A 13229-nucleotide genomic window follows, 5' to 3' on the forward strand; every position below is an offset into this window, starting at 1 on the left:
TACGCGTAATTTGTTTTAAGTTTTCGCGGTCGCGCCGCGTTCGACTGTCAACATAGGATGACGCGTGTCGCGTTCGCCGAGAAGTAATTGCATCCGAATACTCACGACCAGATCGGTAATTGTTCCTGTACGTATTGGACAATTTTGGAGATCGGCACTTCGTCGCCCAAGGAGAGCGTCGAGTACGCCATCGATGTTGAAAGAGAGGAATCGCACTCCATAAATATTTGCTGGAAAACTGAAAGCAACGGATCGTTTTTGTTTACTTCGTCTATTTACCACGAACGATTTCTGTATATCCTTTATATCCGGAAACTTCTCATTTATTTTGGCGAAACTTCGAAATACACGATATCGGGACAAATCGAGGCGATTAGGAGAAAAAAACGCTGTCAGTAAATGAGATTTACGTTGACCAGATGTTGAAAATTCACTATTTCTTATAAATAAGCAATTGAATTAATTACACGGTACAATAAAAAGTATCGTGTATTCGAGCGAGAATTTGATCAAATATGATTTTTCTAATATTATTAATTTTTTGAACATATGGCAGAACTCGCTTAGAAGTATAATTTTTAAGTTTCGGAAAAAATTGTTTTTCTCTCAATTTTTCCGCGGATATTTTGATTTCGTATCTTCTTCACGGAAAAAAAGAAAATGTAGCAGGTTTCGATCGAACATATGTGAATTTTTCCAGACAAATTTTTGCACCCTTGGAACACAGAAATTGAAAGAAATCCGTGGCATAATTGGGAAAAAATGGGTTTTTCCGAAACTAAAGCTATAGAGCAAACTAACATGCTTGCTAAATCGTAAAATATTTCATATCTTGTCTATGTTATATATATCATCTATTATTTATTTTTTACATTACAAAAAAGGGAGTAACTATACTTTCCCATTTATTTAATAAAATAATAATAACTTCTACTGAAATTCTACGTAAGCATGTTAGTAGGATTTGATCTTACTGGAAATTAATAGCGCGATACTCACCGTTATCCAAGTCGATGTCTGATTGTGAGGCGATTTCAGACATGATTAGAGATTAGCGCCGGGTTCTATCCGGAAACAAACGGGAGAGCAAAAAAGTTTCGTTTATTCTACAGACACAATTCGAGATTCAAAAACACTGTTATTTCAAAGATTGCGCTCGTCATGACGACATGAGAACGATCGCGCGACTCCAATATTCGCAGCCGGCACTGAAAAGCCGAGACACGACGACTACCCCCCATTCGACCGGCAAGGAAGGGCGGCGAGGAGGGGTCGCGACTTCTCGCAAGTCGTCCGTTTACATTCACCGCGACGATTTGCATATTTTTCTTTGCAATACGTGCGACCGTGTTGCGAATTAATATTTCCAAGTGTGACACAAATGAACAAAGAGACTCGAGTGCGACGAATCTTAACCATGCCGACCTTTCTTAAGAAAGGAATATCTTCACTAATTTACTCACCAGATCATATTGAATTATCGCGAGTAGATTTTGTCGTCAGCCGACGTTCCTCTCCTCCGTTTGTGTTTCACTTTGAGCTTCTTGTAAGAATGCACTTTTGCAAAATTGAAATCGAAAAATTTGAATGTAAAAACGGTTCTACGTCACTTCATCGGGCGCCATGATGCGTCTTCTGCATCTTCGCGCGGAAGATGCTTCGAGACGATCAGTCTGAAGTTGTCTCAGCGTCGACGTGTGTAGCCTCTAGTCATTCTCTTCTTACGTAGTTAAGTTGCTCGATTTTGTTCTAAAAAAAAAAACACGTCGATTGCGTTTGTCACAATCGGTGTCGATTCTCAGCAAAACGACCGGGTCGTGCTTGACGAGTCGTCGAAGCGGCAGGAATGTCGAACGATTTGCCGGACACCGTTCGTAACAGGTAAGTTTTAGGTTAAACTTGTCAGTTCTCGAGTACCGAACATTGCCCGATGTTTTCAAGTATCTGAGCGCACCAGCACGAAAGGCGTAAGGTGACAGATTGTGTGGGAACAACGAGAAAGAAAAAAGAACAACGCAAATCATCCGCAGCACAGTTAACGTTCGCACGGATCGTCGCGCGACGGTTTGAAACTCCTTAGAAGTTTCAACCGCGGCCAGAAGGTAGCGTTCATATTCAGCGAGCGATGTTTCGACTCAACTGTCGATAACTACAAATGGCGCGAAACATTTAAAACGAAGAATCCGTTCTTGTCAACTGCTCCTATATAGCAATTTTTTCTTTGCATTCTAAAAAAAATTTTATACGCGTGCTCATTTTGTTTTGAACTTAATTAATTGTTTTAAATTTAATAAATGTAATATAGCAACTATAAAAAAGGTTTCTGGTGGAAACTTGATTAAACTAGAATCTACACACTTTTGAATTGATACTTTTTTCTTCAGTCTCTCGATTTTCTACCCTCAAAATATCTTAAATATTTTTCGAGTTTAAATATTTTAAACTCGAAGATTTAAATTAATTTCTGAGATAATTTCTGACAGAGCACTGAGCTAAAATATTCATTGGGCTATTTTAGAAAAAAACTGACAGAGGCCAGTTATTGCGACAAAATTCTTGGTACGACATTAGTAACGTGGGATACATTCAACATTGAAACTGACACTGTTTTCAACTTGAGCATCGGTTATCACAGATCATATCAAATCGCAATTAATCGTTCGTAGCTCAGGTTTCGCAGATCGTTTGGCTTCGTCGCACGTCTTAAATGTCATAATCGATATTATTGTACATGGTTCGCACGCTGCAGCACCATGCATATATTAATTTATAATGTGTAAAAAAATATAACATTATTCTAAAAATATACTTCTTAGACATCGAACTAGAGTGAAAATTAGTTTATTTCAAACATCTCTATTTGATGTATCTACAAATAATTATACTCACTCCAGAGTATAAATTTTAATTTTATTATTATTGTTAAAAATATATTAATGTCTTTGAGTGAGCTTCTCAAACAAATGTAAAAGTGTCGAACAATCTATATATCTTGAATTATAATGTTATAATGTACGTAAAAGATTTCCGCGCATTTAAATCAAGTGTACATACATAGGCGCAAGTAAATTTTCGTATAAATCATTATCAAAATATCATTGCAAGATGTTCTGCAATATTTCCATCGGTACTCGCATTGTTTGGTCGTCGACCAGAACGATATCAAATTTGTCCATGAACATGTGTAAGCTGTCATCCACCTATGAAAATAGAAGAATTCCGTAAGTATATTATAATGCTGTGATATTTCTACATTCGATGCTATTGATGCCTCGTCATTCACTGGGTCGAGAGTTGTTAAGAATTTTTAATTAGGTGTATTTATTCCTAAATATGCTTTTAATGTGAATGTTGATTAATAAAGATACATGAGACGCGATATGATTCAATAAGTCTATACTTAAAAAAAATGGATATTAACATACGAACGATATAGCAATTGATTAAGTTATAATAAAGGAACGTTAATTAATTCAGTTACGATGAAAAAGTAGAAACGGATACGCCTGATTAGACAATTTTAATCATTCTCAATTTAGTGAGTAATGGAGACATCCATAGACACAGCGAGCACAATAATCACGAGATACTCACGTGCTCATAAAGAAACCCTATTTTCAGGACTGTCTTGGAGTCTTCCATTTTCCCCACCATATCAGCATCACCGGTCGTATCGCCCATTAATAAAACATTTTGCTTCTCTCCGAGCATGTTCACGTAATCTTTCTCTAGTGCACATTCATTCTTATTGTACGCATGAATGAGCAAATCGCTCTTAAATCCATCCAAGTGATTTCCGTTATACTTGAGGAAGTTGGAGATTACTTTTACATTATCGTAGAGAGCATTGTGGTACCTCAACACAGCTTCCACCATGTCACCCAAACCGGCGCTAAATACCACTACCGGTACTTGTGCATTGTGCAGCTTCTCAAATATTTCTTCCGTACCGTCGCGCAAGATTCCGCCCCACGATTGGGCCAACTCCTCTATCTCATGCGAGTCAAACTCGATGCCTTTGAGCAGACTTTGTGCCGTTGTCATCCATTCGTGCATAGCGTTCACTTTATCATTCAGAGACAGGTTCGGATCTATCTCCATGGGCCGGTATTTCGCGTACAAACTCTTAGCCTCTTCTAAATATTTTACTGGTAGTTGCTTGCTTTTCCGAAACATGCCTAAATTCAAAATTTAACAAGTTGTCAGTCAGAGTTTGCTACAAGTTCTATATGTTAACCCCTTGACATACAAATAAAACGGAATTTGATGCGTCCGAAAAATACAATTTAATTTTGCTCAATGAAGTTATGTGCAAGCTTGTGAAACAATTGAATAATCACAAGTGAAATAATTGAATAATCTAATAATATACTGCACGGCGTCATCGGCGTCACCGGAGACAGTTCTTGACATCTCGGAGACGTCAAAGTCTACAATGGTACATGAAATGAATGACATCTCCCAAACGTCATTGTTTGTCAAGGGGTTAATGCTGCTTATTGTGTTGTTAGTGTTGCATTAGCACACAATAAATGCTATTCATTTAGTGGCACAAGTCGACACAAGTATCATCCTATCTTTATTAACCATTTTATTAATCATTGAATATGTAACAAAAACAAAATGATGCTTGTACAAATTTGCATCGCCAAATGAAAAACACCCAACAGCATATTGTTTAGACCCGGTGATCATGCTTACCGAAACTACTGAGTGAATGTGTGCCATTTATGTGTTGCTTCGTCAGAGTCAGATCAAAATCTGTGACTATCTGCACCAAGAATGGTAAATTGACAGGTAAATAGGGCAAATATTCACAGAGAGAGGAAATTCTCCGTAAGAATGAAGCATACGTGTACCTGCAAATTATTCGCACCGCCTTGCAGAATAGCGTTAATCTTCTTTAGGAGCCCGACCTCGTCCTTGACGAAAACATGCTTCAGCCTCAAAGCAGGAAACTGTAACGATGTACTTTCTAATATATACCGAAAAAAAAGGCCACATCATCGCGCGAGAAAACCGTAATTGCTTACGTCGTCGATCGTGATATCGTTGCTCATCGTCGTCAGGGACAGTGTGAAGAAACGCAACGACACTCCACAGTTCCGTTGTAAAATGCCTCGAGCTCTGAACTGGCTTCTCAAACCGCTCTGCCGTCGTACTGATGCGCTGAACATCTAATCAACCAACTACATGTGAGTGCGCATGTCACGTGTATCCGCCGTATACACGTGTGTCGGTTATGTAGTACGTCCAGGAAATTACGATTTTATACCGGTACTGCCACAGCTGAAATGGAAGATTCTTGCGTTTCTTTTTTTCCGCAATATCTCGATTGTAATGAAGAATTGATAAGAAAAATTATGTATAAATTCATATAGCACAAATGTTCAAAAGATGTCATAGAGACATCCCAAAATGTTCAAATATCCTTAAGGTGGTCTCTAGAATGTATTTTGAATACTTGTGCTGATATAGAATATCAGATAGAAAGTTTCATTGTTATATCTGGTTTCTATTTTTACTATCCTAATTAGATTTTCTAAATCCGGGTACAGATAACGCATAAATTCGGAACAGATATAATGAATATCAGGTATCATTCAACAATCTCTGGTTAGGTAATGATTAGATACATGAGAACAATCTGTTCAATTGCCTGGTATATTATCAGCAATCATTATAAAAGTATTTATAAAAATATTATGATTTATAAGTTCAAGAACTTAATATATTTGTGATAATATTTGATTTTTCAGTATTTTTTAATAATGAAAATTCAATATTTCAATAAATAATTTAAAACTTTTTCCAAATCCGAATCTACAATTAATACATATATAACCATTGTTAAGTACAAATTATTGCATAAACTATTTGTGATTTAAGATCAGATTACACACCTTTCTTAAGAAAGCAAGTTATACTTNGACACCTATACCAATATTTTTTTAGTGTTATCAATTCCGGAAAAGCTTTTAACAATACAGAAATCAAGTCACATATCTTGAGTAGTTTTATTAAAAATTAGATTAAGATAAATATACTTGTAGTTTGAAAGTAACATACAGTGTTATCGCTTTCAGTAATATAGATTCTATAAGAATTTCAAAGGCCATACAAATTGTATAAAATATTTAACTTGTTATGATGCATAATAATATATTAATATAGAATTATGTATGTTAATTTTGTCTAATCTTACACTCAGCTATTAAATATTTCTATAATATTTAAGAAACATAACTTTTCATGTATTTATATAGTTAATAATATGGTTCAATTAATATATATTTTAAAAGAAAAAACGAAAAAAATAAGTGAGTCACAATTGTAACATATCTCCTCATGAGCGCACATTTACTAAACAACATTAATGCACTCTAACCGTACCTTCTTTTAAGTTCTGTAAATTAGAGGTTATAGATCTTCCAAAAAATTCATATTCCTTTAAATATCTAAACTGATCTAGATTTTTCTTGAATTCCCAATACCACTGATTGTAAAAACGTGTAAAATAAGACTAAATTATAATAGCAAAGTTATAAGCTATTGAGTTTCAAATACTTTAGGATATTTACATTTTACTTAGAATTATTTATGATATAAGTTCTTTGTATTATCATATACGTTATCGATATATTTGAAATCATATTTTTAAAATATATTAATAATTACCTAAGTAACTGTCGAAATACTTATAGTTTAAATAATTTTCAGCGGTATAATCTAATATGGTAAAATTTAATATATTATATAATCAGTTTCGGCTCTTTACAATACTTCACTGCTTTCTGTGCTAATGATAAAAAATTATGTTTTCTAAGATACATTTTTTACATTGTTACTGATACTTTTCACCTGTAAAAGTTGTATCTCATCCTCTAGCATTTCTGTATATACTTACCTTTGTTTTACTTACCTGAAATAAATTGTATTACGCATGAATTATTCTTATAATATTTTCAACTGAAGTTAGGCTAAAACGTTCTAGCAGCGATTAAACCTAATTTTCATGAATTGATGATCGACTGGAAAAAGCTGCATTGAATCACTTTGTGTAAAGACGCCAAGATATCGTTTGTCTATTCATCTTTACGAATAGTATTTTTCGTCTCATAATTATGGCTTAATAATCTATATTCCTGCGTGTCTATCGTCCTGAGATATTTATATGAATTACTATTATGCTTTCATTAGAACTTTCTTTTATATCTATGTTGTTTGCGTTGTTATTGTTATTATCATCGTCATCATTTTTGTCTTCCTCTTCTTTTTCGTTTTCGTCTTCATCATCTTCCTCTACCTCTCTTCCTCTTCGTCTTTGTTTTTATTTTCGTGTTCGTTTTTCTTTATATCTTCATCTTTTTTCCAGAAACAAAATATTCAGTATTACGCCAGCTCTCGATTATCTTCTTCTGAAATGCGGCATTTATGAAGACATGCCACAAGTATTTTCATTCGATAAAATTTGTTCATTATCTTCTATTTTTAGTAAACTTATAATCATTTTCACACTTCTCCATATTTAATTATGGTATATTGAGAGCTATATCGATTATAGCTATCTGCAAAAGATAAATTAAGTTCCGAATGCTTTAAAAAGATAATATTAAAAACTGTTGGCCTTACGGTCTTAGCGTGCGAAAAAATTTCGCTGTTTAATAACCTCCAGTCGATAAATTTGTCAGTAAATTTATATCAAACAAGCATAAATAGTAACTGTAAAAATGCAGTTTCGCCAAAAGATTTAATACTTTATTGTAGTCAGTATACACATCGATGGAACATTAATGTAATTATAAATTATAAAATTTACTTATACCATAATCCAGATATTTATATCAAATGACTAAAAAAATCGATGATGCCGTTTTTTTCAATTACTCCCGGGCTTTTCGAGGCTTTGGAACATGAACGAAAATTTACCCAGGGTTGACGGTCTTTAGTATTATCTCGTCGATGTATGCACTGAAATGAGCGTTTATTTGATTAAATAACGTAATAAATTGCATTTTATTTAATATGTAACTTCGCAAATTATTGTGTAGTTTATTGTTTTTAACACATATCCATTATTTAAAAAATCCACCAATCCATTATTTAAAAAATTTTAAGCTCACGTTTTATTACGTTTTTTCAAAGATTTTAAATAATTTCGCTTCCGAATTTTTAGAATTATCCAATTCCACATAGCATAAATATTTAAAAGATATCTTAGAGATGTTCGAATATCTCTGGAACGTCTGTAGGATGTTTTTTGAGCATTTATGCTATATAGGATGTTTATTGCTACTTGTATACCGTTCGAATTATATCAACTTGTTGTTTTTAATAATAGTGGAATCGATGGTTCAGTAGAAACTGTTTTTATGACATTTGGATGTGTAAAGAAATATCCGATTTCCGTCCTTCAAAGGAATCAATAACAACGAATACCGAGTTGTTTGTGCTAAAAAAGGCTCCATGTATGTGTGAAACATGGTTATGTGTAATATTGAACGTATATTTTTCAAGCGATCAATTAATTCTGGTAAAATTACAATATGTTGTATTTGTTGTTCTTTTTCTATCTTTCTCTCTCTCTCTATCTTACTTATATATTACATATTATATTTAATTTTATTGTGCTATGCGAAAAAATTACACGGCAAATTTGTTCATGGAAATAATTCGCTGAAGCAATTCTAAGTATACATGCGTGTAAACTTCTTTTACCTTCCCTCAGATAAATTTCAAACAAGACATGATGTAATTGGACAACAGCGAAGAAAAATCGATGACTGTGAGAATTCGCCCTTAATGCTCATCAGTGTATCCAACACAAGTCTTAAAGGTCCTATCCAGACGGACCTATAAATCCACGTAGTATATTATATACGTGCATATATATACATACAAAATATATATAAGTAGGAAAATCGAACAATCACGTATCCAGTGCAAAGGACATCATATCAACGCGCTATTTATAATGCAGACGCGTGATTTATCGGGTGGATTTCTCGATGAATATAATTATCCTCGTGTGCGAATCCATCTGGACAGGCCTTAATGCAAAAGAAAGAAACGATCGTACGCGGGCGGTACGCACGCGCGTCTAATCTAGCTGGAATGACGTCATCGGCAAAGTTCGGAGCAAGGTGGGGAATCAAAGCGCCGATCGGAGGGGTTGTGAAACGTGAGGGGGAATCGGGTAGCGCACACGTGTGTATATGTGTCAGGTGCGCCGGTGTATGTGTGTGCGCGCGTGCGTACCTGTGTGCGTGATTTCTTCGGCGGTGGCCGTGGCGGGTGCCGCTGTGTGTGCTGGTGCGGACCGTAGAGTGGCCAGCGACGGCTAGTGTGTCAGTCGGTTGGCGAGTCGCGGCGCTGCTTCTCTGCGTATATGACTTTGCGGTGGCGGCGGCCCGCGATAGAGATAGAGCGATAGCGCGAGTGAATTCGCCGTGGTAAGACGAGGGTAGAAGTGGTGCGGTGCTGGTGGTGGTGACGACGACAACGGCGGCGGCGCTCCATCCTCATTGTCGGCGGTCAAGCCTGCTGCTGTGAATGCGCTGCTGTGGTCCATGTGCTCTGACTGCTGACTAAAATGCTCATCAAGGAATTGTAAGTGGTAGCGGTAGCCTGAACGACGGCGAGGGGGGAAGGAAGGGGGGCTATCGTCGGCTGTTCGCGATACGTCGAATGCCGACGAATTCCTTTGTTTTTCGTGTCTCTGCCAGCGCAGCGAAATTCAAAACCGATCAACGGGGTGCGATGATTAGTAATCTTTAACGGCGGCTGCCATTGGAGGGGGTGGAGAAAGGAAGACGAAGAGAAAGAGTCTGCGTGTATGTGGGTGTGTGAAAGAGAGAGAGAGAAAGAAAGAAAGAGTGAGACAGACGGACGGAAGAGGGATGGTAGCCCTCTCATCCCTTACCGCCTGATTCTAGAGGTCTAGCTGCACTTTCTGCACCTTGTCCCCGTTCTCTTTCCTACCCGAAGGCCCGAACGCACGCCTGCCTCGTTTTAAATGCGTTAAGTGCAGGAAAGTGTAGCTGACTAGGTGTAGCTGACATGGAGCTCGAAAAATCTTTTCGATTTCTTCGGCGCCGGTCATCGATTCACTGACTAATACGAACCGATCTGACTCGGTAACGCGAGTTTCGTGTTTGATCGATTGTTTTCGAATTTGGATTTAATTAAGATTGCCCGAGCGTTTTACGTGCGACTCGCGGCAGCAACGTGTGCCGCCCTCCCCCCTCCCCCCGGTAGTTTAATGCGGGAAACGTGACTCAAGGCCGCCGTTGCCTTGCAGCCGACGTGATCTTTACCGTTCTCTTATTCGATGTTTGATGCATAATTATGCTAACTAATATTACTTGTTTGTTACAGCCGTGTCACTCTACCGCTAACAGTGGAAGAGGTACGTGCAATCTGTTGCAAAGGTCCTGCTCATAATGACCCAGTTTGTAATATTACTCCTGAGAATATTAGAATGCAAAAAATGAATGACTGGGGTTAGCTTCTTAGCGATGCTCTACAATCAAGAGGATCTGCCAATCATCTAATTGGCATTTATATGACAATATGTTTCTGGTTAAGTTCTTGTACGGAGCTCTTGCAAATTAAACATTTTTCTTATCATACAATGCTCCAACAAGCTTCGTTGTTACCTGTTACCATGGATTACATTCGTATCTTTCGTGTTGTTAATTCTGCTTACTTATCCTGTCTGGTAGGGAAAGAGAGATACATTTTAATTTTATTATTATATTATATAATTGATTATTATATAATAAGATTTGATGCTTCTTTTAGATATGACAATATAAATATATATATATATTTTTTTTCTTTTTTTTTCTCTAATTCAGCTCGTTAATGTAATAATATGAAATATTCATTTAAGAGGAAAGATGATTAAGCACATTCGCTCCTCAGGGTTAACTCTCATATGCGTGTATTAATTATATAATACTACCTGTATTTAAAAAAAACTGAGAAAAAACAAACTTGTTTATTCCATATTCATATGTTATCTTTCCTTTTTTATTAACAGTATCAGGTAGCTCAACTGTACTCTGTAGTGGAAGCTATTCCATATTCATATGTTATCTTTCCTTTTTTATTAACAGTATCAGGTAGCTCAACTGTACTCTGTAGCGGAAGCTAGTAAAAATAACACAGGTGGTGGAGAGGGCATTGAGGTTTTGAAAAATGAACCCTTCACGAATTACCCTCTACTTGGTGGAAAATATTCGTCAGGCCAATATACATACAAGATTTACCACTTAGCTAGTAAAGTGCCTGCTTTCATTCGCATTTTACTGCCAAAGAACTCACTGGAGATACATGAGGAGGCTTGGAACGCTTATCCCTATTGTAAAACAGTTATTACTGTAAGTTGCTAGCGCATACATGTGAAATATACCGATACATTAAATATACATGCATATACAAGATCATCGACATTATTCTTATTTTCCACAGAACCCAGGTTATATGAAGGATAACTTTGTGATCATGATAGAGTCATTTCATATTGGTGATGTCGGCAATCAACATAATGTAAGTACGACGAGATGTCGGCTATAGTACGATCGGCTGGTTACACGTCTTTTCTACCTGACAGGTTCACGAGTTGCCGCCCGATAAGCTCAAGATCAGGGAGATCGTGCACATAGATATTGCGAACGATCCGATTGCCAATGCCGATTACAAAGAAGACGAGGATCCGACTAAATTTAAGTCTCAGAAGACTGGCCGAGGTCCTCTCGTCGGGAAGGATTGGAAGAATAATGTTCAGCCTGTCATGACGTGCTATAAGTTAGTCACTTGCGAATTCAGATGGTTTGGTCTGCAGACTCGTGTCGAAGGGTTCATTCAGAAGGCGGAGAGGCGTCTGTTCACTAATTTCCATAGACAAGTTTTCTGCTGGATAGATCGCTGGCATGGTCTAACTATGGAGGATATTAGAGCAATCGAAGATAATACGAAAGAAGAACTGGACAGGGTAAGGGATTCATTTCTCCTTCCGTTTCCGACGAACTTTTCCACCTCGAGGCGAGTCTATTCTATGATCTTGCTTTGTGCGACAGCACCCTAAGCAAATTAATTTGCCAAAGACAAAGCAATTTTTTCCAAGCGCTAAAATGTATTGTGTATGTTTAATTGCAGCAAAGACATCAAGGAGAAGTGCGGGGTATGAGCGCTGATGATTGAGGCTTTGATAGCTTCTATTACGAACGGTTAAATCAATTTCCTTATACATGTCAACACAAATACATACGCATACCTACAGATATACACCCTGTTATGCTCTGTCATAGACGATTCTACAGGATTCGAACGATTTCCGGAGTTTACGTGTCTAGATTCAGTGTCTACTACAAATTACTTACGATTTTAATTTATTTTACATTTACAAGCGTTTTAGATAAATGTATCTACAGTCGAAGATTGTCATAACATAGTTATTACTATGAAAGAGGGCAAAAAAACGGAAAAAATAACCAGTGTAGTCTGGTTCCTGTTTAAAGTGCATAATTATGAAAGAAAGAGAATTTGGTTTCGCGAAAACCATATCTAGACAAAGAGTTGCGATTATTTAACGGCATTGTAGTTCGATAAAAGTAGGTATCGAAGTTCAATAACGAACAACAAAATGCTTACTGCAAAGTACATAAAAGAAAAAAAAAGGAGGAAGGAAATATGTGATTTAACATTGCAAGTTTGATCGTAGTTAAATAGTTAAAAAAAAATCCACAGTTTAAAATATTAATGTACAATTGAAAAATCTAAATGTTGCATATTAACGGTCCGTGTTTCGAAGTATTATTATTTCGGCCGAAAGTGATCGCGTATTTTCGGACGACATTTCGAGAATATTTTCTCAAACTTGCGAGGATGTGCGATATCCGGAAGCTTGAAAACGAAAACGTATATGTTATAACGGTCTTGGGTGTGTGTCTACGGTTACTTTGTATAATCTTCGATATTCGCCGATCACGAAACAAGGCACAGCAGATCCCGATTTATAGCGACCTTCTGTTTGTCCTCAATTGTTAACGACGAATGCGTTTTTTTTTTATACGTTTGATCTCCCAAAATTAGGACCAAACTGATGGATTTTTTAATTATATTGCGACGGTTGACGGTGAAATATTAACAATACCAAATTCACGAGAATTTCTTTTTCTCGTTTTGCATTTCTCGTTTCACGAGAATAGTGTGCGGGCGGGGGG

At 36.6% G+C, this 13229-nt stretch overlaps 2 protein-coding genes across 4 annotated transcripts; one reads left to right on the forward strand and one right to left on the reverse strand.

Moving 5' to 3' along the window:
* Positions 1–2899: 2899 nt before the first annotated feature.
* LOC106741597 (7-methylguanosine phosphate-specific 5'-nucleotidase) lies at positions 2900–6991 on the reverse strand. 3 transcript variants are annotated; one of them, XM_014613747.1, is made up of 6 exons: positions 6923–6991; positions 5034–5289; positions 4860–4958; positions 4702–4771; positions 3595–4178; positions 3096–3200 (listed from the first exon to the last, which is right to left on the reverse strand). In XM_014613747.1, the coding sequence occupies exons 2-6, from the start codon at positions 5175–5177 to the stop codon at positions 3096–3098; spliced, it is 1002 nt and encodes a 333-aa protein (XP_014469233.1). In that variant the 5' UTR covers positions 5178–5289; positions 6923–6991. The 3 variants fall into 3 exon arrangements, with proteins under 3 accessions (XP_014469253.1, XP_014469233.1, XP_014469242.1); XM_014613756.1 differs by having other exon boundaries at positions 6908–6973; XM_014613767.1 differs by lacking the exon at positions 6923–6991 and having other exon boundaries at positions 2900–3200; positions 5034–5177.
* Positions 6992–9332: 2341 nt separating this feature from the next.
* LOC106741971 (phosphatidylinositol transfer protein beta isoform) lies at positions 9333–12291 on the forward strand. The gene is made up of 6 exons (XM_014614475.1): positions 9333–9609; positions 10378–10408; positions 11121–11384; positions 11476–11553; positions 11618–11998; positions 12163–12291. The coding sequence occupies exons 1-6, from the start codon at positions 9593–9595 to the stop codon at positions 12205–12207; spliced, it is 816 nt and encodes a 271-aa protein (XP_014469961.1). The 5' UTR covers positions 9333–9592; the 3' UTR covers positions 12208–12291.
* The last annotated feature ends 938 nt before the right edge of the window (positions 12292–13229 follow it).

This window comes from Dinoponera quadriceps, unplaced genomic scaffold, assembly GCF_001313825.1.
Source record: "Dinoponera quadriceps isolate SergipeBrazil2010 unplaced genomic scaffold, ASM131382v1 scaffold153, whole genome shotgun sequence".
Classification (NCBI taxonomy): domain Eukaryota; kingdom Metazoa; phylum Arthropoda; class Insecta; order Hymenoptera; family Formicidae; genus Dinoponera; species Dinoponera quadriceps.

Bases quoted from the DNA above. Each gene is read 5' to 3' on its own strand.
- LOC106741597 (XM_014613767.1), bottom strand. From the start codon at position 5,177: ATGTTCAGCGCATCAGTACGACGGCAGAGCGGTTTGAGAAGCCAGTTC. The intron at 4,772-4,859 runs GTACACGTATGC...TTCTTGGTGCAG, and splicing joins GCGGTGCGAATAATTTGCAG to ATAGTCACAGATTTTGATCT. The intron at 3,201-3,594 runs GTGAGTATCTCG...CTATTTTCATAG, and splicing joins TAGGGTTTCTTTATGAGCAC to GTGGATGACAGCTTACACAT.
- LOC106741971 (XM_014614475.1), top strand. The intron at 11,554-11,617 runs GTAAGTACGACG...TCTACCTGACAG, and splicing joins ATGTCGGCAATCAACATAAT to GTTCACGAGTTGCCGCCCGA. The intron at 11,999-12,162 runs GTAAGGGATTCA...GTTTAATTGCAG, and splicing joins CGAAAGAAGAACTGGACAGG to CAAAGACATCAAGGAGAAGT.